At 42.4% G+C, this 25,529-nt stretch overlaps 2 protein-coding genes across 2 annotated transcripts; both read right to left on the bottom strand.

The window, feature by feature from the left end:
- Positions 1-115: 115 nt before the first annotated feature.
- On the bottom strand, positions 116-11,945 carry esyt3 (extended synaptotagmin-like protein 3). The gene is made up of 23 exons (XM_079170473.1): positions 11,378-11,945; positions 10,585-10,626; positions 10,188-10,322; positions 9,946-10,022; positions 9,762-9,831; positions 9,550-9,639; positions 9,398-9,453; positions 9,155-9,275; positions 8,764-8,940; positions 8,292-8,374; positions 8,057-8,105; positions 7,740-7,829; positions 7,534-7,596; positions 7,369-7,428; positions 4,803-4,877; positions 4,512-4,598; positions 4,050-4,199; positions 3,374-3,705; positions 3,133-3,231; positions 2,630-2,761; positions 2,382-2,487; positions 1,726-1,775; positions 116-1,530 (listed from the first exon to the last, which is right to left on the bottom strand). The coding sequence occupies exons 1-23, from the start codon at positions 11,726-11,728 to the stop codon at positions 1,491-1,493; spliced, it is 2,535 nt and encodes an 844-aa protein (XP_079026599.1). The 5' UTR covers positions 11,729-11,945; the 3' UTR covers positions 116-1,490.
- A 1,202-nt stretch (positions 11,946-13,147) lies between these two features.
- Positions 13,148-25,526, bottom strand: parp14rs1 (poly(ADP-ribose) polymerase family member 14-related sequence 1). The gene is made up of 17 exons (XM_079170079.1): positions 25,338-25,526; positions 25,114-25,214; positions 24,487-24,517; positions 22,102-22,380; positions 20,858-21,082; positions 18,515-20,754; positions 18,122-18,352; positions 17,772-17,993; positions 17,161-17,230; positions 16,655-16,801; positions 16,421-16,483; positions 16,036-16,212; positions 15,730-15,951; positions 15,010-15,627; positions 14,532-14,668; positions 14,226-14,400; positions 13,148-13,915 (listed from the first exon to the last, which is right to left on the bottom strand). Exons 1-17 carry the CDS (start codon positions 25,510-25,512, stop codon positions 13,629-13,631), a joined length of 5,400 nt encoding a protein of 1,799 aa, XP_079026205.1. The 5' UTR covers positions 25,513-25,526; the 3' UTR covers positions 13,148-13,628.
- Between the last annotated feature and the right edge of the window lie 3 nt (positions 25,527-25,529).

Here is a 25,529-nt window from a genome sequence, read left to right as displayed (position 1 = left end):
ACTGGTATGTTATGAGACAACTTGTCACATTCACACTTATGGGAGAGTATCTGGGTTGAGCCCTAAAACCCGGAAATGAGTTTTAAGTGGAAAAAAAACAAAACAATACTTTTCTTGGAAGATGTTTATTTGCCATTAAAATGCTAACTGAAAACAAATGGCACAGTCACAGTTGTCAATTCAAAAACACCAGACCCTGGACACTTTTCATAAATTCTCCAGCTCCTGAATAATTTAAATGGACAACAGATGAACAGCTCACCACGAGACCAAATGATTCGCTCAATTGTATGCAATTGGCAGTCAACAACGTGTTTAGTATAGATGACCACCACAAGTCTGTGACAGTCAAGATATATGCCTACAACATGTATTGGGATGGTAGTTTTAACAACTTCAAGGGTAATTTGACAATGTCTTGAATTAGCATGTGTTTTTAAGTTAAATTCTAAATAAATACAGAAAGCTGTTAGTACTCTTTTAAAGTTTGTTTGTGAGTGTAACAGTACTTTTAAATATAAAAGTTAAAGATCACTAAAACACCAGGTGGTAAATCTGAAGGTTAGGTGTAAAAGACATACTCCCTCAGTAACTATGGTCAAGGTGCCCTTGAGCAAATAACTATTTAACTCATGTGCCTTGCTTGGAGGCCGTTTCCCTTCTAATGAACTGACTGCTTCAGTAGAACTGCTAAGCTGCCCCACGCAAAACTCCAGTTGTATTTGGCTTCTTCCAGCTGTGAATATGTACAGTATATGTAAAGTGTGTAACCCTTCCTCAATATGCAATGACTCTCCTGAATTGCTGCAGCTTTTTCATTTATTTCCCCTACTATAAAATATTACATAAAACTATCAATACAAGTATTTACACTTAAATACAAAAGGATAACTTTGGCTCAGATCAACTAAAAAAAACACAACAACCCTCTCACAAAAAAAATATCTGAATTAAAGAAATGATCTTGTTTCTTGATAGAGTATAAATACCAACATGTTCTGGTGAATTACATTCTATTTACATACAATGAAAGGGAAATGCTTAATAGCAAATAGCATCATTATTCAGGACCATTGATTTCTGCTCGTCAACCCAAATTAGCTGCAATAAACTGGTTGGAAAATTGGAACCCTGCTAATGCTAAAATCATCTGGGAAAACAAATCAGTTTAAAAATCATATCTGCAGTTATACGTCTGCTCTGCTCCAGATCATTTGGAACAGATTTTTTTATTTACTTACATCATAGTGGATAAGTGGGATTAGATGCACTTAACCACTCCAAGTGGAATATTACCTGTGAGCGTACAGCCTTTGACATTACAGTACAAAAAATGTGCTGCATTTGGAGAACCCATCTCTGGTCCATAATGATAAGGAAGAACAAAGGAATATGCAACCCTCCCAACATATACCAGGTCTACTTTTGGCCTTGCAGTGGCTGAGGAGCTGCTCTTAAAACTGCAAACAGGAGTAGTTCAGCTCTACTCGCTAGCTGAATTTCTTCAGCCCAGGCAGTGTGAGCTCATACCTTAAAAAGAAAGAGAGATGAAAAATCCATTTAAATTGTACTTGAAAGAATGAAGCCATTTCTTTCCCCGCATACAATTCTATAAATTGTTACTATTATAACATAAAATATACACAATGACGGTAGGAAGTATTGGTACTTCAATTCAGAATACTTCAGCCAAATCATGGAAAAGTAGAAAACCAGGCCCCGTACCATTCTGTGATGCCTTTGACTAGATCCAACTGTGAGAGATCTACCATCACCTGTGGACAGGAGCACAACAGGAACATTCAGACAGTTATCCAGACTGAGATGCTAACTGCAAAAGTGTGACAACCAAAGTAACAAAGACATTGTTTTTGTCAGATCTAAATTGTTTTCTCGCCATGTTTGCGATTTAAAAAAAAGTTGTTGTTTTTATTTACTTTGTAAAGACAGGTGTAAAAAAGTTTTGGCAGGTGTGATTTTATTCTCAGGATCATTTTTCTAGTGTTTGTTTTTGTAATACTCATTTGGGCCACAAGAGGCTTAGCACACCACTAACCCTTGAGAACGTGGGGTAATGGTGCACTTCAGCCTCTTGTGGCCCAAATAAGTATTACAACAACAAACACAATGATCCCAACAAATACAAATACAAAAGTGAATTAGAAATGGTTTCTCTGCAAAACTTTTTCCCTCACTTGTTTCACAGAAAACAATTTAGATCAGTATTTTTTTTTTACTCTCCTCTCAGGCCTTCCGTACAATAATGAGCCAAAGTTAAAAATTCAGCAGCTGTACATTTGTAGCATTTTAACTGCCCATACCCTTTGAAATCTTGTGTCAGGAATGAAAAGACGTAGTCTATCACAAGTAGCATTACCCACCATGCCAATGTCCTTTCTCTCCCGTGAATGGAACATTTTTCCATTTTTCACTGACACGTCCAACTTCCTGGTTTGTGCTTCTTGAAGTGACACATCCAATTCAAACCTGTGATGAAAGAGGGTTTGGCAGAAAGAAACAAGTTCCAGACACTGTCTCAACCGTTGAGCCTTAAACATACAGCAATTACTTCACTTTGGTCATAAGAAATAAAGAAAATGCTTTTTTAGGATGAATCCAGGAGGCTTACTTGTGATCGAAGACAGGATTGACTGTCCTCTTCTTGACATGTGTCCTCTTGCGGTGTATCCAGGTTTGGTCGGGGAGAAAATACAGGCGGACATAAGAGTCTGTGCCATTCTCACTGAAGCGGAATAGGTTCCTGCAGGAAACAGGTACACACAACGGGTTACCATAGCTGGTTAGCCATATTCAATTGAAGAGAAAATCATTTGCTTGTTCAATTACAGCAATTAAGTCTTTTGTTATGTTGGATTCAGTCAAAACAAAACTGTTCTACTGAGGACTGAAAAAGGCAGAAACGCACATATATGCAAAATTCAAGAATATGTACAGTGTATCGACAACTAAAAGTTGTTTTTCGTGTTATCACACAGAAACTGGATTGTGATTTTCTGTGTTCTGAGAACTAAAATGTGTTCAGAGCTGAGCTGAGATGAGCAAATGGGTATATTGCTTGTCAGTATTGGTGCCGCTGGGTGGCACTAGTGAGGCTGGATTTGTCTCCTGTACCTGCAGGAGGTAACCAGGACGATGAGTTTGTGCCTCAGGGTGGCATAGCGTACAGTCAGCTGGATCTCCCCAAAGGAACCCTGATGTTTCCTAATGGCCCTGTGGGGACAGAAAATATTTGTATCGTCACTTGTATTACTTAACTCTTGTTGAATTCCACGTCGATTAGTTCATCGCACCTGTAGAAAGGTCAGAGGTCAGCGCACTAAACATCTGAAAAAGAGCAAAGCTATAGACTCACTCTGGAAACGAGGCCCCATCCGAAAGGTCGAAACGGGACGAAGCGATGGAGTTCTCGGACAGCAGGCTCTGGGAGTCGAACCGACGCATGGTAGACAGGGAATTACGTGGCTGCCAGGTTTCATCAGAGCCATTGTGGTTATCAGCTAGCCACGGCGCAGACGAGGCGCGGGCAGCGGGGCTGGGGCTGGAGGAAAGTGGTGGAGAGGAGGCTGTATCGGCGGAGGGAGTGGATACAGGGGCGTTGCTTCCTTGGTTAGTCTGCGGTCTTTGTTGTTTGTTTTGTGGAGGTTCAAGGACAATCGTGGGCGGAGGCCTTTCCAGAGTAAGAATCTATTGTGGGATTGAGGACATGGCTAATGTCAGTGACACAATACAAAAGCATCAGTGTAGAAGAGCTCACTTGCAAGTTCTCCTAAGCGTTGGTTGAAGCAGCCAAATGTTGTTGTGGTATATGAGAGTGCATCTTTGTACTCAATGTGTGATGTGCTTGATCTGTGTAATGTATATGTGTAATGTGAGTTTGTACAGGCTAAATGTGTGTGTGTGTGTGTGTGTGTGTGTGTGTGTGTGTGTGTGTGTGTGTGTGTGTGTGTGTGTGTGTGTGTGTGTGTGTGTGTGTGTGTGTGTGTGTGTGTGTGTGTGTGTGTGTGTGCTTGCCAGCATTGTGTACCCACCCTGAGAGTGGCTTTCAGCTTGATCTGGCTGTTCACTCCGGAGCGCTCCAGCTGGAAGCGCTGGTCCAGGGTCATGTCGGTGGTGTTGAGGAGGCGACTCAGGGGCAAGTTGACAATACCGAGCTGAGTCTTCTTCTCATTTACTTTGACCTGGACCACGAGAACACAAATAAAACTATTATCTAAGCAGCCAGTGAAAAAGGTTTTAGACCTCCTGAGAATTTGATTTGACTGAAAAAAGAGCTAGCTTATTAACAACATCATCAACATTGGTGTTCCCTCTTTTAGGTTTTATTGTGATGAAAGTAAAAGGTAGCTGTCTTTTGACACATACAGGTTAATAAGAATTACTAAAAATGTGACCACTATCCAGCCACATACATGTTGTAGCATTTATAATCAAAATAGAAAGGTGTGTGGAAAACCGTCTGTATGGTGTGTGTGCACCACTAAATGACGAACCTGAACCGTGAGCTGCTGCGTTTTGATGTTATGCACAAAGAAGGAGAAGCCCTGCTCCCACACCGGGTCTTTGGATGCAAAAACAACCTGTGGAAAGAGAAGACAGTGATGAGTAATAACTACAGCCGAATGGTTTCAGTGCAAACGGACATGGCAATTTGAAATGAAACCTTTCAGTACAACAGGGGGCGCGTCCGCCTTCTTGTACAATTCAAGACATTTGAGATATTGTATTAATTTTAGGATGTAAAGAGAAAACGGTGTATTAATGTGATAAAGTACGAGCCGTACCTTGCTTTTCTGAACATCTTTATCAACAGAAAATTCCACAAAGGAGTCCGGGCAGGCAGTTTTCCTTTTAGTGAGCTGAAAAGAAAGTAAATCAGTGAGACAGCACATGAGTTATATTTTTTGGACAAAATGTTTTGTGGCAATAACACGGACACAGACAACCTCAGGAACAATAAGGATTATTTGTTAGGGACTATACTGATGGGCTGGATGACCATTATCAACAATGTTTTCGCAACTCCTTGATACTTGATATCTCAACTGCTTTCAGTGATTGTTTCCTATATAAGTCTGCTTTCACTTATGACAAAAGGTCACCAGCAACGAGCTAGCAAGCTAACACTGGGAGTAAAAGTTTGCTTTCACTTATTACAATAGGCAACAAGCTAACAAGCTAACACTGGGAGTAAAAGTGTGCTTTCACTTATTACAATAGGCAACAAGCTAGCAAGCTAACACTGGGAGTCTGTCTACAAGCAGTCTGTTGCCTTCCAGGTTAGGTAGGCTCTGCATTCCGCTCCCTAATACATTGCAGACACACCATACCATCTGGGACACGTAAAACAGATGTTTACGCTGGCAAAAAAAACAGAGAAGTAAACTTTTATGATCACTGGAGAAGACTGTGAATGCTACTGGTGGTAGCCACAGCTAGCATGCTAGTATGAGCATGACTGACAACATTCTAAGGGAGAAGAAAATGCTGAGGTTCATGCAGACACATTTGAGGCTCCAAGAATAACCTACAATTAACCCGACATGTTGGCTGAGACTGTCTACTTTAAAAAATAAACTTGCTAAGAAAGGGTTAGGGGTTGAAAAAAACATCCTTAAGACAAGGCCGTCTTTGCAGTTTTCCTCAACTGTATTTGCTTTGACGCAATGTAGCTCAGGATAATGAAATTGAGAATTCAGTGTTGCCTCTCACACTTCACTTCACTGTATTTTCCCACAATGACGAGCAGAGGGCGTTCAGAGGCAATTGCTGCTAATGACAATTCAAATCAGGAGAGCCTGTACTGAGATGGACTTGTTTAATGGGGCTGGGTCAAAAAAAGTGTCCTAAATGAATTCTTACAACTTGATTATGACTACCTTAATAACCAGACAGATGAAGGGGATGATTGGGGGGGGGGGGGGGGGGGGGGCTATAAAATATCAGCCAATAAATGCATTGGAAAGAGGGCAAAGGAGTATAGATATAGTAATTGTTTAACGTTCTCAACAAAGTCCTCCCCTCAAAAATGTTCACTTAGTTACCAACACTTGTTCATGTTTCTTTATGCTTGGAACCTCACCCTGAACAAGCCTCAAGTTAAAGGAAGAAATCAAAGCGACATGAACACCAGCTGGTAATAACGCACCCACATGAAGTGGAAGGCACGCACCGGACAAACAAGAAATACCAGCTACGCACACGGACAAGTACATGGACGCTTTTGTCTGACATCAGGATACAATAAGGACAATCAAACTGTAAGGCAGTAAGGTGAATGAGAAGCTAGATTACTGCATGATTTGGCCTTTAAATAAAGATTGGCTTTTTATAAGAGGCCAAAAGAAACCTTAAAAAAGGGACAGTTCACCCCAAAATTAAAAGTACATATTTTTCTTCTCACCTGTAATGCTATTTATCAATCTAGATTGTTTGGGTGTGAGCTGCTTAGTTTTAGAGATATCAGCTGTAGAGATCTCTGGCTCTCGGCTTGTTTCATGTCGGAACGATGGTTGAAAGAAAATAGTCCCTACATGAAACTGCTGATTATCTTGAGTCCCCTGGTCATGTTTTCTGTAAAGAAACATTGCTGTTGAGTTTTTTGGGGGTGCTTTGAGCACCACGAGCTGAGTGCTGATTTCGGGGTGAACTGTCCCTTTTAAGTAATAATCCCATTTTTCATGTTAGGTGTCCATGAGTTTTTGACACCCCCTAACATATAAGCCCTCAAGCATTGCCATTCATATTAAATAGCTGTAAGATTTAAAAAAAGAAAGGTTTAACTAAAGTTGGTGTGTGTGTGCTGGAGAAGGAATTACAAGTGCCATTCTTTCACACCCTGTGGGGAATGTCCAGCGATAAAACCTTTGTCAGAACAGGTTCCGTTGGACGAGGGGTTGGGCCTCTGCATACCAAACATCCTTAGATTAATATCCATATGCCAAATCAAGTACAAGCTCATGAGTTAAGACAGTATGGGTCTCCTGGCTATGATACAGCTGGTGTTAGACAATTCAAAACTGATTTACCATAAATACAATTATGACCAGCAGTGGACTGGTGGAAAAAGTTAAATATGCATTCATATTGATTATGTCTATGTAACGCTGTGTTATTCTTAAATTCCTATGACAGAAAGGAAAATAAAAAAAAGATTTAAGATGAAGTTTTAAGTATGTATTTCTATGTCTTTGGTACAGTGCTGACTAGTTGTTACAGCATTTAACCTCCTTCTCAAGGGCAGAAATGACCTACTGTACTTTCGTGGTGAACATTCACAAACAAAGGTGAATCAAACTAGAACAAAAGAAGATCCCTCAGGCCAGCCTGGATTAGCACCGGGCAGCTTACCCGAGCTTCCTTCGAGTGCTTCCCGTGTTTCTGATGCTCGGCGATCTCGCTGTGGTCTTTCTGGAGACAGAGCACAAGAACACACATCAGCACATCGGCCTATCCACGTTGCATCATCTGCTCTCAACAACAACAACAACAACGTCCCGATTAGAAGCTACTTACTGGTAGATTTGAGGCATTGTCCAGATAGACTGCGAGCATAGCACAAGCAAGGCCGTCGGCAGACTGGAAGAGAGCAATACAAGATTTACACCAGAGAATTGTTTTTTATTTTGGGGTGAACTGTCCCTTTAAGATTGTAGAACAACAAAAAAATATGGACAGTATAAATGTTAATGAAAATTTGGATGGGGCAATAATGACGCTACCTCCCTCAGCAGGCTGGGGTCAGACTTGAGGGAAAACCACTGGAGCTTGAGATGGACCTCTCCATTCTGGACGTCTTCCAGAGGAAACCACTACAGCAGCAATGGAGATTCATTTATCAACATGACATTTATATGAAAGCCTGCATTTAAATAGAGGCATTAGCGTTGAAACGTTTCTTTCCATTCTTAAAAAATGCTGCTTCTGCAAATTCTCGAAATATTTCTTTTTTTTTGTACCTATTGCAAAGAAAATAATGTACTTGTTAGGCACAACATTACATTATACCTTGTATCCAGAATATTAATTAAAAGCTCACCTGATCCATTTCTATATCCTTCTTCACTCTTCCCAAATCAAGGTTATACCTGAGATGATAATAAAAAAACAAAACGTGTTTGTGAAAGCTACTGTATTGTAAAATGTCAACCAAGCAACCATGTTAAGTGCTATGTTCAGCAGGGTAAAAATAAATTCAAAAGTTTCCATATTTGAGAAGCTCTGTATATAATAAAGTGAATAAAACACGTGCGACTAATTAGAAATGTTCTTACGTTCCAAGCAAGTCGTCTTTATCCGTGTCTTCGTCGTAGAGTTCCACCTCCAGCTCTTGCCCCGGGGCTTCATGGACCACGAACTGCACACAGATGAAGGAAAGGTGGACGGTGGAGAGTCAGTGTTTAGATCCACGCCCCGAGTTCAGAATACCTAATTAGATTTCTACCAAATTTAGAGAAAGGCTGCGGCAGGCCACACGAAGACACTGGACATTAGATGATGCACCTGGAAGTGCAAACGTTTGTACTGAGCTTCCAAACAGCTTCCCAACAATGGACCTCAAGCCTTTTTGTAAGCCTCAATAACACCATATAAGGCTACGCGTCCTGACCCATATGTCCTACATTGAAGTCCTGCCTTTAGAGAGCCATAAAGGAAAGTCACATTATCGAAAACAAAAGCATGAAAATTAGAAAAAGGTTATACTAATATGACGGATGTTTTCCCGTGATTCCCTGTTTACTCTACCTCATACACTTCGTTCCACTTGGGGTGCAAATTCTCTTTGACGACCTTGCTCTTGAAATGTCGGTTGCCCACCCTGAGCGTCGCATAGGGGTCTGATTTGCCTTTCACTAAACCCATCATGAACGTGTCTTTGGCCAACAGGTCTCTGGCCTCCAGCAGGTGGACCCTCACCACACCCTGAGGAGCAGACAAGGACAGATACAAACATGCAATACTGTCTCGTATGAAAGGGGGGAAAAAACACAAAATCTTTACCCGCAATTGTCACAAAAGCATCCAAATTGTTGCAATATAACTATGCAATATAGTTAAGTATAAAAAAAACATGCAAGTGACTGCAGGTGATCAGATGAAGATCAACCTGTAACATGGAAAGTACTATCGTACATACTCGAGGTAGTGGGAACCTCATCTGGTCCACTTTGACCTGGTCTATGAGGGGCACGCACATGCGGTTGGGCAACACCATGAGCGAGGCAATGATGTCCATGATGGTCTCTTCAGACAGCGAGCTGGACGGGGGACAGATCAGACGAGAGAGTTTACCGAACTAAACGGGCGAGACGCCGGTGTGAACGTTAGGACTCCAACAAGGAAAAGGACGGGCATCGTGAGAGCCGTGGTGGAAGCTCACCTGAAGGCAGGGCTGTCCAAGAGGTTGGTCATGCCGGTCCAGTTGATTTGTAGGGTCTGGAGAAAAAAAAGTGAAATAATTTAAGGGTTTTAAACTTGGCTAATCCTACTTAGCTTAGTTGACGACCTTGCGGTCATTAAAACGTCACTCACGGGGCGGCGGATGAAGAAAAAGGTGACTCCTCCCACCAGTGGCGCTTCACCAATAAGAGGCTCCAAAATGACCCTCATCATGCCCTGGAGCTGGAAGATTCGAGAGTTTTTTTTGTTTTTTACAAGACTAGTAAACACATGCGATGATGGTGGTGATGATGATAATAATACAAGTTATGCAGAGGCTACAGAAAAAAAAACGAGACGCCCACTTTAAGTCCCTTGACGCCGGCTGTGATTGGCGGCTTCACTTCAGCGTCGATGTCCACGTCGCCGTCGTAACTGTGAAGAGAACGAGTTCTGGTGAGACGTGAATGACTGTGGCTCAGAAGAGCGCAAAAACACATTTAAACCTCCAAATGATAAGCTCCGACGTGAGAAACGTGTCCGACCAACCATATATTCAGGTCCAGCACCACCTCCCTTCGATCCACTTCATGCGTGTATGCTTTCATCCCAGTGATCCGGAGAGGCTGGAATCAAGGGGAACGCGTTAACCTGTGAGCTTTGCTTTACAAAACATGTAGCCATTAATCAGATTTGATTGCTGATTGAACACATTGACATTCGGGAGGATTTCAATGGCTTTAATGATGGCCCGAGTGTAGGAGTGGTTTAGGGGACAAAGGCAAACTCACTATGTGTCCAAAGTGGACCTTGGAGAAAGTGAACATCTTGAGCGCGGGGCTGGAGAGCCTGATGGCCGGCTGGATGTTCTCCTTGAGGAGCTTCTCCATGTACATCCCAAAGAAAGGCCAGGCCTGCTGCAACACCTGAACGTGCAAAGCAAAATCAATTCCACACCATAACTAAGCAGCAGATACAACTTCACTTGCACTTGGAAATAGAGGGCACGCTTAAAAGGCACTATATAGTACACATCAAAATGTTTAAAGCATGCATTGCAGTTAGCAGACATATGGAACACATACAGTTGGATTTTGGTGCGGTCATTGTAAAAGCATCAACGGGATTTAGCCGGTTCCAGAAGTCATAAAAAAAAGGTAAGAAGACAACGTTATCTTGATACTGTACCTTGTTAACCCAGTCAACTTTTTCCACCTCAGGAAAGTGGACCTTTGGAAAAAAGAAAAAAGAAGATAGTGAAGTTAGAAGTGGGTTTGTTAGTACATAGTTAGTAGCATGCATGATGGAAGACATAATCGTGTCCATATTTATTAATTATATATAGCAATTTCAAGATTGCTTTAGAGTTAAATTAGTCAACAAAAAAATCATTCAAATAATAAAAAAAAGGCCTATATGATGGTGGATCCAGAAACATTCTGCACATTTCCCCCATTTCTGAAAAATCGGCAGCATTCCTTCATAAGACAATAACTAAAAAGGTGAACTGATCTAGTGTGCATCTCACATCTGATCTAGTGTGCATCTCACATTCCTCTGCCATTAGAAGAACCCCTCTCGCTCTCTCTCCCTTCTCAGTTCCCATGAGTCACTGTTAAAAGTGGGTGTGGTGCAACCAAACAGGCGGAGCAGCGAAACCCTCCCAGCACACATAGCTTCACCCAATTCTGAGCATCCAGGCCCATGTCTGGCATGTCATGCAAATACAGTGCAGTGTAGTCAAGGTAACGGAGAGCGTGCACGTCCCACAGTGACGTGGTTTCAGTGCAGTGACTCCCAAAAATAACACATTAGACACAGGTTCGACATCTGAAGGTTGGACCTCTCCACTGGGATGTTGCCGTGTTCGATCTATCTGCTGCCTATGGCTGCCGACGTGCCCTTGAGCAAGGCAGCTCACACATGAATGCGCAGCAAAAGGGTAGAAATCTGCATCCCACGTTAGGACACTAATACATACCCACGTTGCCATCTGCAAGCCACTTTGCAGCTCCCGGTTCACCTCCTGGGTCTCGTTGTCCACAAAGTCAATGGCGGTTCCGATCCGGGCGTCTTTCCACTGGCGATTCTTCTTCCACCAAGTGGCCATCACCATGCAGAGCAGCACCCAGCTGATACTGAGGCCCAGGTACCCGGTCAGATACACGGGGTAGAAGACGAGGACCGCTCGGCCGAAGTACGCCAGAAACTCCATCAGGACGCGGTTGACGGCGGAGGAGTCCAGCTTCTCCGCGCTGTCGTGGATCGGCAGGCTCTCCGCGAGCCCACCGGCTCCCGCCTGCGGGTACGTCGGTCCGGCGTCGGACGCCATCAGGGTCGGACTCCGGTTTTTTCCTCGAAGTCCCGAACGCTAGCTGTGCCTTGGACGGATTGATGTACTTGCGTAATTTCGGCTCACTTTTGCGCAGCTTTCTCAGGGAAAGCGAAACAGGGACGCCAATCTATCGCACAACCCATGAGGGCAGTGATACAGCGAGTCGTGACGGTCCTAAAACTTCCGTGTTTGAAACTTCCCAAAAAAAAAAGAAACAGCAGGTAGACACACCTGTGGCGGCTATGGGTGGGGACCGCGCGCAACAACAACAAAAAAGAAATTCCACCCTAAAAACAAAAGGCAACCTTTAATTATAGGAGCGTCTTTTAGTATTATTTTATTCTTCTACCGCTTTATTATAGTTCTATATTGTATGTGTACTCTTCATCATTTTATATTTTGTGGACGTCTGCAGTTTTTATTGGATTTTGTTACCGTAAATATGTTTGTGAATGCGCCAGTTTTTATAGAAATCAAAGTCACATTGCTAGTAGAGCAGCGGTGGTTTTCCATTTCTGTTGAATGCAAAGTAACTCCCAATGTCCCAGCATCAGGAGAAAATAAGTCAGGCGAAATGTGTCTGCATTGATGCAGTCTCACCTGCAGAGGGAGCCAGAGAGTTCAACAGAGCGCCTCATTTTAATAAAGCTGTGACAACACATCTGTGATTTTCCAGACCTCTGTAATACTGTCTCACTTAGGAGTAATAATGCGCTCGTGGGTGTTTTTTTTAACGAACATGCATCAGCAGGCAAATTCACTTTCAAACGTTGAAGTACATGTTTAAGACCAAGAAGGCAGCACCTGCATGCAAGGACTTCAAAAAAAGTTTATGATCTTGATAGTGATGACATCATTGCAAAGTAAAGCATTCTAAGGATGTTGTTGTTATTGCAAATATTTTATTTTAAATACGCCTTCTGGATCGTTATTATAGAGCAAGCGTATAAGCTTATAGATGTATTTATTACAAGGAAAGCTATACTGCCCCGAAGTGGAAAAACAAGTGATAAATCAAACAGTGGTGTCTGTGTTAAAATATCAGAACCTTTATTTTTTGGAATAAATAACTTTGACAGGTAAACTGAGGGGTTTATGAGGGGATATCATTATTTAACATTGAGTGACATCAAATATCTTATCTAAATGATGAACTGCGTCATGGTTATATATATATATATATAAATGTAATGGTATAATAGGAAAGATTTGACAAATTCTGCCTTTCAAAGATATGTAAGGAATATGTTTGTTAAAGGAAAACCAAACAAAAACTGACTGTAAAACAAAATGTGAAAACTACTAATTTGACCACGTATGCTCCGATAATAGACAAAAGCTAAAAACAAATATAGAAATGGAGCAATTAGCTGTGCGTTAAATGTACAGAAAGCAATGCGACACATGAGTGTGCTTGTATTAACTTTTATTTGTGCAGGCCGGTTTACTGGAACAGCGGTTAACTTTCACTTTTCCTTTCAAAACCAAAAGTGATTGGTGACCTGATCTACACATGCATGGCAGACAAGCTTTTTACCATCCCATAATTTCCTGGAGCAGCGCAGGTGCTTTCCGTCGGGCCACAAACAGGTTTCAGTGAAATCACAAAGCATAACAAATTGGCAGAATGTTTGGACAACCCTTTCTTTTCATTCTTTTCATTTCTCCTTGCATAATTATTCCGTAACACGATAGAGATTATTTCAAGGCACTACATGGATCTGAGCATTAATACTGACCCTAGTGGTCATTACAGGTTGCTTGTAAACAAGGACATGACTATTAATATAGTAGTGCACTAATTGGAAGTATAAACCAAATATCTGAAGAAAAACATGAATCAGTTATTAAATGTTGTAAGGCATTAGGCGTTTGTTTGTCTCGGTGCATGGCTGATTCACTTGAACGTAATCAAATATTCGGGACACGCCTGGCTGTCATGGAAGATGATGAACATGATGGGGTTGGCCATTACGTTCACGACGCTGTCGTACTTCTGAGTGGAGACGGAGCCGCCCTTGGCCGGCGGTGTGACCATGCCTCTAACTCCGACGGTGAAATCCCCCGTCAGCACTCGACAGAGGTACATGCACTTCTCCCCACTTTGATTGGGCGGGGAATAGGTGCCACTGGCTGAATAGGCAGCGCCGACGGCAAAGTAGGTGCCGTTGCCGTAACAAGCAGCTGAAAAATGCAGAAAGATATTGAGTTAATCCGCAGTGATACTTGCATTAAATTGTCTCTTGTTTTTTGTGTTTTCAAAGTAGATATTCAGAAATAACTGCACTACTACAACCGTAGTGTTCTAAACATCTATTGGAATAACACCGAGGTACAGTAAACTGATTTAAACATATATGCTTCATTGTGATGTAAAAACTACTCATGGACATTTAAAGGAATGCGATGTGTCAGTGGCTTCCTGTTTTTCGATACAGTTTAAGGAAGCCTCTGATAAGACAGTGTCCTGTATTTCCGACCTAAAGCTCCTCACCGTTCTTTCCTGCGTAGCTCCTGTTGAAGCCGTGTTCGTTGATGTAGGCCACGGTGTCGTGGCTGGTGCCATGGAAGAGGCGCTTCTCGTTGTTTTGGTGATTGTTTCTCTGCTCCATGTCGCGCTTCTTGATCTGTAAGCTCTTCCACAATACGGGGTTCTGAATCCTCTCAATCTAAGGAGGAGGGGGAAAGTAACGGATATGCGATTGGTGTGTTAATGTCACCTTGATGACAAGACAGGTGGCATGTGGCAGAAAAAAAACCATCATTCATTGAATAGGAGTGCACGTTAGATGCAGTCTACCTTAACAACGGTTTGTTTGCATGTGGCCTGGAACAGATTGAGGACTTCGGTGTGCTCCGCTGTCCCAGCCTTGATGAGGACGGCCAGACTCGAGGCGTTGGCTGGCATCTTATCCCAGTGTTCAGGCGTGTCTACGTCTAGCGGCATAATAAACAATTTCATGTTTGTTATTCCTGGGGTCAACAAGGCATTTTTTGCAATTTTGAAGCAAAAAGTAATAATCTGTGACTATTACCAGATAACAACGTACATTATAAAATAATTCTGACAAAGCTGTCCAAAACCAAATGCATGCCAACACCTGAGAATTATTTTACCGACTCAACAGACTCAAATCTGGTGTGAATGCACTTTATTCTGGCTTCATAGTGAAGATTTAATCAGTTTATCCTGCGTTATTGTGGATGTCAGGCAGGACACAGAAGCACGGTAGCAGCAGCTAGCATGCTTCTACTTATCAGAGGACACGGGTAGATACCTTTCAGTTTGTCAATGCGCTGTATCTGTAGGACTTGCCCCTGGATATCAGTGGCGGGTCCCTTTGGCATGGTGACGGTGTAGTCGTGACTCAGGACTGTAACTTTTACGCTCGCTAGCTTATTTTCCAAAGCTTGCTCAAGCTTGAAGTTGGTCATTAAATCTAAACTCATAAACTGATGCCCCTGCTGCTGGTACTGCCAGTCTGCCACTGTGGCCGCCTGCTCCGCTCTCCTCTTCAGCTCGTCCTTATCTCTGGCCGACCTCAGCATCTCGTGGATCTCGTGGCTGGCTCTGAGCACGTCCTTGCTGAGCCCGTCGATGGTCAGCGAGGCCTGAGCGTTCTTGTTCTCGGTCCTTATCGTCACGTCCATGGTCTTCTGGATGTCAACAATGCGCTGGTGGTCGACATCGGAGAATCCGAGGATGAAGTTGTCTGTGATGCAGAGGTGGTTTTGTTCATGGGTTATCAGTTGGTCGAGCTGCTGTTTGGCCAAGTCCACGCTGGCCTGCGACTTGCCGCAGATGTGGAAGGAAGCAGGGTCCACTTTCAGAGCCTCGATGACAAAATCCCCCTCTCGCGGTGGCTTTTTAACACTTGTTCCACTGACAAATAATGCTGAGGGAACAAATTCAGAGATCTGCATCAGGATTGAACATTTAAAACTGATCATGGATGAAAGAAAATGAGCATTGAAACGATTCTCCTCACTGCACTTACATTTGAATTTGGAGCCGATGAATCCCAAGAAGGTGGGACCTTTATTTTTCGGGTCGGTGGCTTCCCTTTGGTGCATACTGTTGTAGAAGTCTTTCAGCATGGGCGGCTGGAAAATGACTATTCGAATTGTCTTCAGGGGGCCGGGAGTGTTTTGGCTCAACACGTCAATCACTGCATCCAGCATGGCGTCCGCCACCTGCTTCGCCTGTACGTTGCCTTGACCTGAAGTGGGACAGCGTGAATTTCAGAGTTCTACTCATGAACACAAACACCTCAACCAAGATGGGTCCTGCTAAGAAATATCACCTGTGCCGATGGCAGGAAATGAGACAGAAGTGTATGAGTTGGTCACACACAGTTGCAGTGACTCTTTCACAACCTTCTTGATTTTTACGAGGTCCGTCTGTCCAACTAGGTGGAGGATCTTCTTACACTGGAGTTTGCCTGGCTGGGTTATTATCATGCCTGGGTTGGGCTGGGCACCTAAAGGTGTTGACAGTGGATTTGAATGACTGAACTTTGACAGCCATGTCACGTGTGTTTTCAAGCAATACTTCTTTTTGGAACAATCTTGAGTTATAAACAGAGAATGGGCTTAATGATTGACTCTTTATCCATGTCATTACAGTACCAAGCAAGATAAATGTTATACTGTGTTTGGTGGCAAATCTTTGTGTAAATGTTTCCTTACTAAGGACTGAGCATTCCACTTCTACAGCCGGACCCGCTGCATCCAGAATGGCCTTGGATACTCCTAGAGGAGAGGAATATTAAAACAAACATCATATACAAAATCAATATATATATATAAATTGGAGGTGTGGGATTCACGTGAAAAATATACATAATATATAAATACTTACATTCAATCCAAATTACACTTATTTTGCGTTATTGAAACATTCCAGTGCTGGCTATCCTTTACCTGACTTGAGAGAGAAGTTCTCATTGGAGGAGTTGACGATGACATCAGAGGTCTCCTTGGTTATGTCTCCCGTGAGCACCTGCAAAGCCACACTTCCCATTTTGGTCTCGTGCATTGCTGCGCTCGAGACAACTTTAGTGAAGGGACCTTGAGGCAGTGAACACAAATAAAGAATTAACAGCGCTGCAAAAGCCCAATAAGTAGTACAGCTCTTTGTGAAAAGGAAAAAAAAAAAGTAGTATTGTAAAATATAACAATTAGATCGTCAATAAAATGAATGTATAATTTGATCATTACTGAACCATTTAGGTCATTTACATCTTCACCTGTACATATATCATAACAAAATAAATGTTTTTTTTGTTGGGTGTATAAATACACTATTTAAAGTACTTCACCTTATAAAGATGTTTGTTTAGAGAGCTGTTATTTTATTCCTTACACATTTTTCAAATACAGCATTACGTTGTAATTGCACATTGAAATGTCAAAACAATGTTGCCTACCTTGACTTTGTGGGGAACTCGTGGGCACTGAGGCGGTTGGGAACTTCTTTGTGAACACGTCACTGAAATTCTGGAGACCCAATCACAAAGATACCAAATATCACAATAAAACAGGAGAAATACACACTAAACTGACCCCCTCTTTGTTAACAGTGCTGTGGTAGTGACTTATTACTGGTCGATATTGCAGAATTTTAGGATTTTCATGAAATCAAACCATAACTAGGTATGGCTTTTTCAATGCATTTAGACATATTATTTTCATGACTAGTGGTGGGGTCCGCCAGTCCTACCCGGGATTCACAGGAAATGATGCATACATGTGTACAGTATACAGTGTTGCCGTTAAAATTGTATCTCATTAATAACAGCCACAGTGTTTACTGTTCTGGTCTGGAAAAGTAGCTGCTCAAAGATTGTTTGCTGCCCACAGAATTCTGGGACTTGTAGTATCAAACCACAGTTGCTTTTCCCACCAGTAACCACAGGTGTCACCGAATCAACCAGGACTAAAACCTTCAGGATTATAATTATAGACTACCTTCTTACTGTTATATTTTAGTTTAGCACATAGGGGAAGGAAAGTACTAAAGCTCGTTTTCCTTCCTTACCTGGATAGTCTGTGCATCTTGTGAGTAAAGGATGATCATGACCTTCTTCAGGTGCTTAGGTTGTTGGTTACTGCTAAACGCCAAGATTTCATCCAACATCAGTGATGCTGCAAGATCTTTCGGGAAACCCAGGTTCCCAGTGCCGATGGCGGGAAAGGATATGGAGGTCAGACCGTTGTCCTCCGCCTTGCCCAAGCAGTCCTTGAAAATGCCACCCAAGAGCTGGAAGGCAAAGCATACATCCCATCAATATCGAGGTGCAAGATGCTGAACGTTTACCCTACAGTGACGTATATTCCTCATCGAATTCTAGTCATTTAACCAAAAATGTACACCGTGTTACACTTTACCTTGTCAGCTGTGCCTTTTCCACTGTCCCAATGAGGCGCAACTGCGTGAAAGACTTGTTTGCTCTTCAGCTTGCAGCCCTCGGTAACGATGACCTCACCGATATTCCCAGTGGCATGATTTGCATTTACCAACTGCTGAAGTTTGGATCCAGCTGCACTGAAGATGGCTTGTGAAACTGCCCCTCTGTTCAGGTCAAGATCTTCAGCCACAGTATTGACGGTCACGTCCGTCTAAAAGTGTGTTAAAAGAGTGTCAGCAGTTGCATGTTATTTTCCTTTGTTTAGATAATAGAACAGTCGAGAATCAGTGATGTAAGAATCAGTCAAGACCACAACCAATCATAGGGATACTCTAGAGCTAGAGGGTAGGCTTGATAGTTCAAATTAAATTACCGTTGCATTCTCGATATTTCCTTTAGTGAGAGTGATGCTCAAGCCCTCTTTGGTCTGCACTTGACCCAAGCAGTTTGGGTCAGATGCAGCAGGTGTCACAAGGGGAGACTTGGTGGTCTTGGTGAGGGGAGTTTGCGGAGAAAGACTGACGCCATGATTTCCAAACTCCTGTCTGACAGCTGCCTCCATCGCCTGGACGGTGCTGTCGTCGTTGTTCACCAAATGGATCCTCCTCAGGGTGTTGACGTCGAAGTTGTCCTCACAGTGCTCCTTCACTGCTTTGACGATGGTGGCCGCACACACATTGAGAGGAAAGCCTTGGTTGCTGCTGATGGCGGGCAGAGCCACGGAGATGCAGCCGCGCTTCTCTGCAAGCTCCAAGCTTCCTTTAACAGCTTTTTTCAACAGCGCCAGAGGCTTCTGGGGTCTAGCTGGATCATACTTGGGTCCCACTGCATGGATGACCTTTTTGCAGCAAAGCTGCCCCCCCGCACCAGTTGCCACACAGTCTCCGGGCTTCAGCTGCCCTTTTAAGTTCACTAGTGTGTCAGATTCTGCCTGAAACTGGGGGCCGGCAGCATTTAGAAGTGCTTTTGCAAGACCTCCATCATGTTTCAAGTTCGGATTAGAGGCATTGACAACTGCATGCACTGGGTAGCTGCACATGTCTGCCTTGCAAACGGCTATTTCCACTCCATCGGCTGTCTGAAACTGATACACAGGCTTTGGTGCTTGTCTTTGGGCCAAAAATGCCTGTCCATCAACCAGCTGGACCAGGCAGCCGGTTTTAAGAAAGACTGAGGAAACATACAGGTCTGCTTTGTCTTTAAATAACTTCTTCACTCCAGGCTTGGAGCTTTTTAAAGTTTCAAAGAACACAGAAGAGACCAGGTTGTCAACCAAGGCCTTGCACTTTGCGACATCAACTCTGGAACCACTTAGACAGATGGCCTCCTTTCTGTAAGACACCACAACTCTGTCTTCCACTGGCTCCAACCAAGATAGGTCAAGCTTTTCAATGTATTCAACGATGGTGTTGAGCCTGACCACAACGGTTTCTTCAACTTGTGCATTCTGCGTTAGGAAGTCATCAAGTTTACTGCAAACTGTTTTGATACTGTCCTTGTGACCAGACACCACGACTTGTTGCCCAGTGGTGTGGATTTGAATTCGCCCGCATGAGTTATTGTTGGCATTCCCTAACTGACTGACCAGCTCCTGCCACTCTGGCTTTGCGAGCACATTGCTGTCTTCAACGTCAATGTTTTGAGATATTAGCAGCCTCTTCAGATGGTCTTCAGCATCACTCAGATCGTTGTCGGAAGCAGCAATGAGCTGCACCCTGTGAGCATTGATCTCAAATGCCGCATTTATTCCATTGGATGTGAGGAGAGCGTTTGTCAGCTCCTCTTGTTGTTCATCCTTCAACGAGTCAAGCACGTACTTATCTATTTCCAAATTCTGCCGTTTTAGTGCTAAAATTGCATCAAATATGACTTTGCTTGCTGTGGAGATCTCGTCCCTAAAGCCAGTTACTTCTAAACCTGCACTGTCTTTCCTAAACGATATTTTAAGTTCTGGGTACACCTGTAGCAGCTTGTCCTTAAGACCGTCTTGACTTAGGATGTGATGAATTGATGGCAACATTTTGATCAGTTGGGTCTCGCTCGATTTCACCCTCTGCACCCTTTTGGCAATTTTGTTTACGATTTCGCAAAGAGTTGGCTCCAGTCTGTTGACATCAGCCACAAGACCGGCCACTGATATGACACCGCTGGCTTGTTCAGGCACGACAACCACATCCTCATTCAGTAGCGTCTCTCTGATCTTCTCCTCAGACTCCTCCCATGCCTCGGACTCTGGCTGAAGCTTCAGGGATTTGAATTTTAACAGAGCTTGTGCAAAGGCTGACTTCACAGTATCTCGCCATTTTTTGATGAGGTCTTTGGCATCTTTTTCCTGTAGTAGGGAAGATAGGGGGCTCAAGCACACAGCGGATTGGTTGAGGTTTACGCTGCAGAAGTCTTTTGCCATTTGACTTTGAATGGTCTCTGCAGCCGATTGATTGTCATTAAGGTATTTCCAGACAGCGTCGTCAACGGACTCAGAGACAGCAGCAGGGAGTTTTAGCGGGGGCCTATCTTTTCCGTAGAGGGCGGTTCCCAAAGACTTATAAAAAGGATAAACTTTGATCTCTTCCTTTTTGATGTGATGCTTCTTCTTCATGATTGTCTGAACAGCTATGGGGGAATAAAAACAATCAAATATTAAACCGTCACACTGTCTAAAATTCAAATTAAAGAAAAGGTGTTAATCTCTGATGTAATATTTAATGACTACTACCTTTACAGTCTTCAAAGGTGATGATGACAGACTGTTCCGTTTCATTCAGCACAACATTTTCCACGTCCCCTCCTGCATTCTCAAAATAAAGGCGGAGGAGATCTTCACTAAAATGTCGTACGTCTTCAACTACAACTTGCTCCGTGGCTTCAAGAGGCCGGACTGATAGTCCCTTCTTCGTGAACGTCCTGTTTTGGGGGCATCTTGTCACGAAATCAGTGTTTTCTGTGAGATAGTGATAAAAGGTGATGGTAGTTAGGCAATAACACAGACAATAAACAGCTTTATGTGCTTTCTTACTGCGAAACCCAACTGGAAGTGAGACGTGAGCTGAGTGGACAGTGGCTCGCTCTCCTGCGTTTACCAGGCTGACTGACAGCAGACATTTACTGAACCAAAATAGGAATCATGTAGTCTCCAAATGAAGAAATCAACAGTGTTTGTAGGCCCATGTATTGATCCATTGACTTTAATCCCCCCTACTGTACCAACTTTGTAAGGGCAGCTGCAGTATGTACTAAAGGTAAAAATAAAAAGTATGTAATTTGGAATGCAGCTTTTGAATTATTTAAAATTGGGTTTGCAAATGTTTTAAGGAGGAAGGACATATATTATGTGTGTTTCATGACTGTGAAGATTCTCATAATACGTTTTGGTGAAAAGCACTAAATTTAAACTTAACTTTGTTTTGAAGAAAATTCCCAAAAGGTACCTTTAATGGTCAGCGGTGCATCAATAATCATTTTGTCAGGTTCTATAGTCAACGCAATACTGTTCAATAAGCGTATACTCTGTCATATGCATCTGGCACGTGTGGTTTAAGCTGGCAAGCAGCAGGAATGTTATATTGTTATGTATCAGTATTCAGGGTGAGAACACCTCTATGTTGTATTTTTGTACTGCTTATTAGCGGCAGCAGGAATAAAGGGATTTCTCACAAGAAGTACATTTCTGTTGTAATTCAGCTTAAGTGATGCAATGGTCATGTGACCTAGTGCCATTGGCTGTCTATTGGTGTTTGTCATACATGTTTTCTCAAACAAAATTATATTCTACAAAAAGCATGTTTTTTTTTTAAGTAGTAGGTTTGTGTTATTTCTAAATGCTTCTATATGCATCTTTGATTGTACCTGGATAATAAGGAAAACCCTCTGGAGCTTTGTGGAACTATAAATACACACACACACACACACACACACACACACACACACACACACACACACACACACACAGTAAATGAGTACCTTTTTCACTCTTAAAAGTCACCACTGCAGAGTAGATGTCAGGAATGTCTTCCAGAGTGAAGCTTTGGCTGGCAGATGGAGAATCCTTTAAAACGTTCTCCACCAGCATCTCCAAAAACTCCTGGTTTGTCGACTCTGGAATGTTTCCTAAAACAGCAGAAGTGGAGCACAGCTCTTCGTCTGCCATCTCATCCGCTCCGCCTTGCGCCTCGGTTTGAACCTCGACTGCAGGTGTGTGGTCGCCGGTGCTCGGTTGCTTGTTGATCCCAGCAACATCCGCTGTGAGTGAGACATGAGGGTTTAGTGGCTGAACATGCGTTTATTAAAGAAGTGAGAACATTTAACATTAAACAACAGCAAACCATAAAGGAGATCTCTATTTGTGTGTATTCCAAGTGTTTACCCCGCATTTGATTTATTTAGGTGGCCAGACAAACAGATCTCTCACACCAAAATAAATGTATTTCTTTCATTTATCGAGTTTTCTTTTATTTTATAAAAATGTAAAGCGATGCTTAGGTTAGTGCAATATTCATTTTACAGCCCCTGTTGCTACCCTCTTGTGACAGGTGCCTGCTGTAGACTGTATAAGTGGACGCAGTCGCCCATTGGTTTGTGGACTGCCGTTTTGAGGCCTCCAGTTTGGACTTTCGGCCGTTGCCATCTTGGCATGTTGCCACCAGAAGTGACACGAGACGGTGGAGCTACGAACAACTGAATGCTGAATAACACATTTTTAGTCCACCAAAAAAGTTACAATTAACTTTGATGAACTGAAAACACACTGTGAAAAGGTTTAAGTTGTAAGATGAAAACACTGACGTCAGACAACACAATCTCGTGAGAGGGTTCGGCCTCATCCACGGTTTTTGAAATCAGCTAAAAATTCAGAGATGACATTGAAAATCTACGCTCTCTGTACTCCAACACAACTAAACTCTAACCCTCTATGGCATCTTATTGCCCTCAGGCAACAAACTACCTTTTTGGACCTCACACCTCCCTTTTAATTGCTTTTAACTTGAAAACAGTATATACTATCACCAGACATGTCTGTGTCCAATGAAATGAGAGGATTAAGTGGGTTTGACCTTTTGTTTGGGAGTGAAGCACTCTTTCCAGGAAGCAAAGCTGCACAGGACACAGTGCCACGAATTGGTAAGTCCACTCTAGCTTTTTAACATGTTTAAATTGAAATATCTTTATATAAAAAAATGCATGCACATTAGTATGTAAAGAAGTATGTTTGATTGCCTAAAGACTTATTTTGTTTTTATTTATATACTAAAATTGTGTTTTTTTTGTTTGTTGACTCAGGGCAACATTGTGCAGCTAGACCACTTGTGTTCAGGCAATATCCTGCTATAGTGTGGAGATGATAATTATAATAATAGTCACTGTTTTTACTTCACTATCTTCTGATAATTATAGAAATGGACACAGGAACATAGTATGAGAGCAAAGAATATGATCAGTTAGGATCGTTTGAGAGACAATTAGGAGGTCAGGGGTCAGTCAGCAGAGTAACGTGTGTGAGTGAGTGAGTGAGTGAGTGAGTGAGTGTAAATGTTTAGCTGTGTTTGTTTGCATGCATGTCAGTAGATGAAGAGGGTAAATGACACATTCAAATGTGTGATTCATGTTTTCCTTATAGGGAAATGCTTGTCTGTTGAACAACACTGAGTCTGTGGATGAAGAGGAAGATGAAGAAGTGGCAGAGGTTCCACCCCTATCCTGGTGGGGAACACCCCACTAAACTATTCATATATTGCTTGTTTTCCTTATTCCTCTAATCATATGAACTATAAAGAACCTTGGTGTTTCGGTACTCTCTTGGCACGTTGTTGACCTGAGGCAACAAACCCAAATCTGTCTAAATATATATAAACATATATTTATCAAGATAATTGGGGTTAATAATTCAAAGGAAACTGCTGACCACATGTATGCATACAATTATTAACTTTAGTAGACTATATTGGCAAAAAAACAAAAACTAATTGATGTTATAATTTAAAAAGAAAACCAGAAAATGGATAAAACTGTTAGTGGTATATTTCTATTTTGTTACATACATATACTGTGCTACATGTCATAATAAGGATGTGAATTCTTGAGATACGACACAAGATTGTGTTTAGTGACGTCACAGTGACCTTAACCTATGACCACCAAATTCTAATCAGTTCATCCTTGAGCCCGAGTGGATATTAATGCCAAATTTAAATTGAAAGAAATCCCCTCAAAGTGCTCCTGAGATATCGTGTTCACGAGAATGGGACGGACAGACGACTGTAGATCATAAAGCCTTAATGCGGAGGCATACAATTCACTATTATTAAGAGATAGTCAGTAGGACACATGTTTGTTTTGATGAGTACTTACTTTTCTTGTTGGGTTCATCAGCTGGAGCTTCCTACAGAGTGGTAAAACACATATAAATATATTTTAATCACCTTTTGTTTTATTGATCACTTTGACATCCCATATAACCGGTTTCACATGGCATGATGCCCAAAATGTCAGCTGCTTTGAAAAGGAATCCAGTCAGACAAATTATCAGGGTGTGTTTTTTTTTTTTTTTTGTCAAGCAGCAAACAATGCTTCCCAAGTGTTTTGTACTTCTGGTGTGCACCTCTATGATCCAAAACAGCAGAAAGGGAGAGAAAGATGAATCACAGGCTGCAGAACGGCCTTGGGTGGTTAATCATTAATCACGTGACTACCAGAGAGACGGACCTGCAGGCCTACAGCTATAGCTTTTTATATTGTGTTTTACAGCGTATCTCACACTGATAAAACCAACAGTCCTGTTGGAGGCTGAGAAAGGGTTAATGATACCCAGTTTATGAAGAATATATTTTAATATCAGTATTTCATGTGGTGCAGGAAGTGAATATTATAGGAATGGCTAACACTTCCCCATTATAACTGACCACAAGAAAGTACCGAGGTGGGGTCTTAAAATGTATCTTTTTCTCACAGATAAACAACTCTTTTGTATCCACTTACCTGAGTTGTTGTCACATCTGTTGGTAAGTGAACCGTCATCTTCAACACGCCTTTATCCAAACTTATCTGATGCGACTCTTTCTCCAAAACATGTTGCTGGTCTTTAATTGGGGGAGAGAAAAAACCCACATTGAAGCACTCTCAGTATAGAAGTCGATTGGTTATAATTAGTTACTTTTAAGTTAGATAAGCAGCGGTCTAGTTTTTTTCGGGGCCAAACTTACCCTCCTCGCTGCGGAAGCGCAGCACCGCCGTCATGCTGCCGTTTTCATACTCAACTTCGCAGTCGCCGCCGTTCGACTTCTTACTCTGAAAGTACTTCACTAACTTGTTTCTGAGTCGTGGTGTGTTGTTTTCTTCGAGCTCGACGCGCAGAGCATACGAGTACGCGTCCGCCATCGTCGCTGGTTCCCCGA

Source organism: Pholis gunnellus (genome assembly GCF_910591455.1).
Source record: "Pholis gunnellus genome assembly, chromosome: 12".
Taxonomy (NCBI): domain Eukaryota; kingdom Metazoa; phylum Chordata; class Actinopteri; order Perciformes; family Pholidae; genus Pholis; species Pholis gunnellus.
Note: the sequence above shows the minus strand (reverse complement) of the source record. Positions and strands in the feature narration are given on the sequence as shown.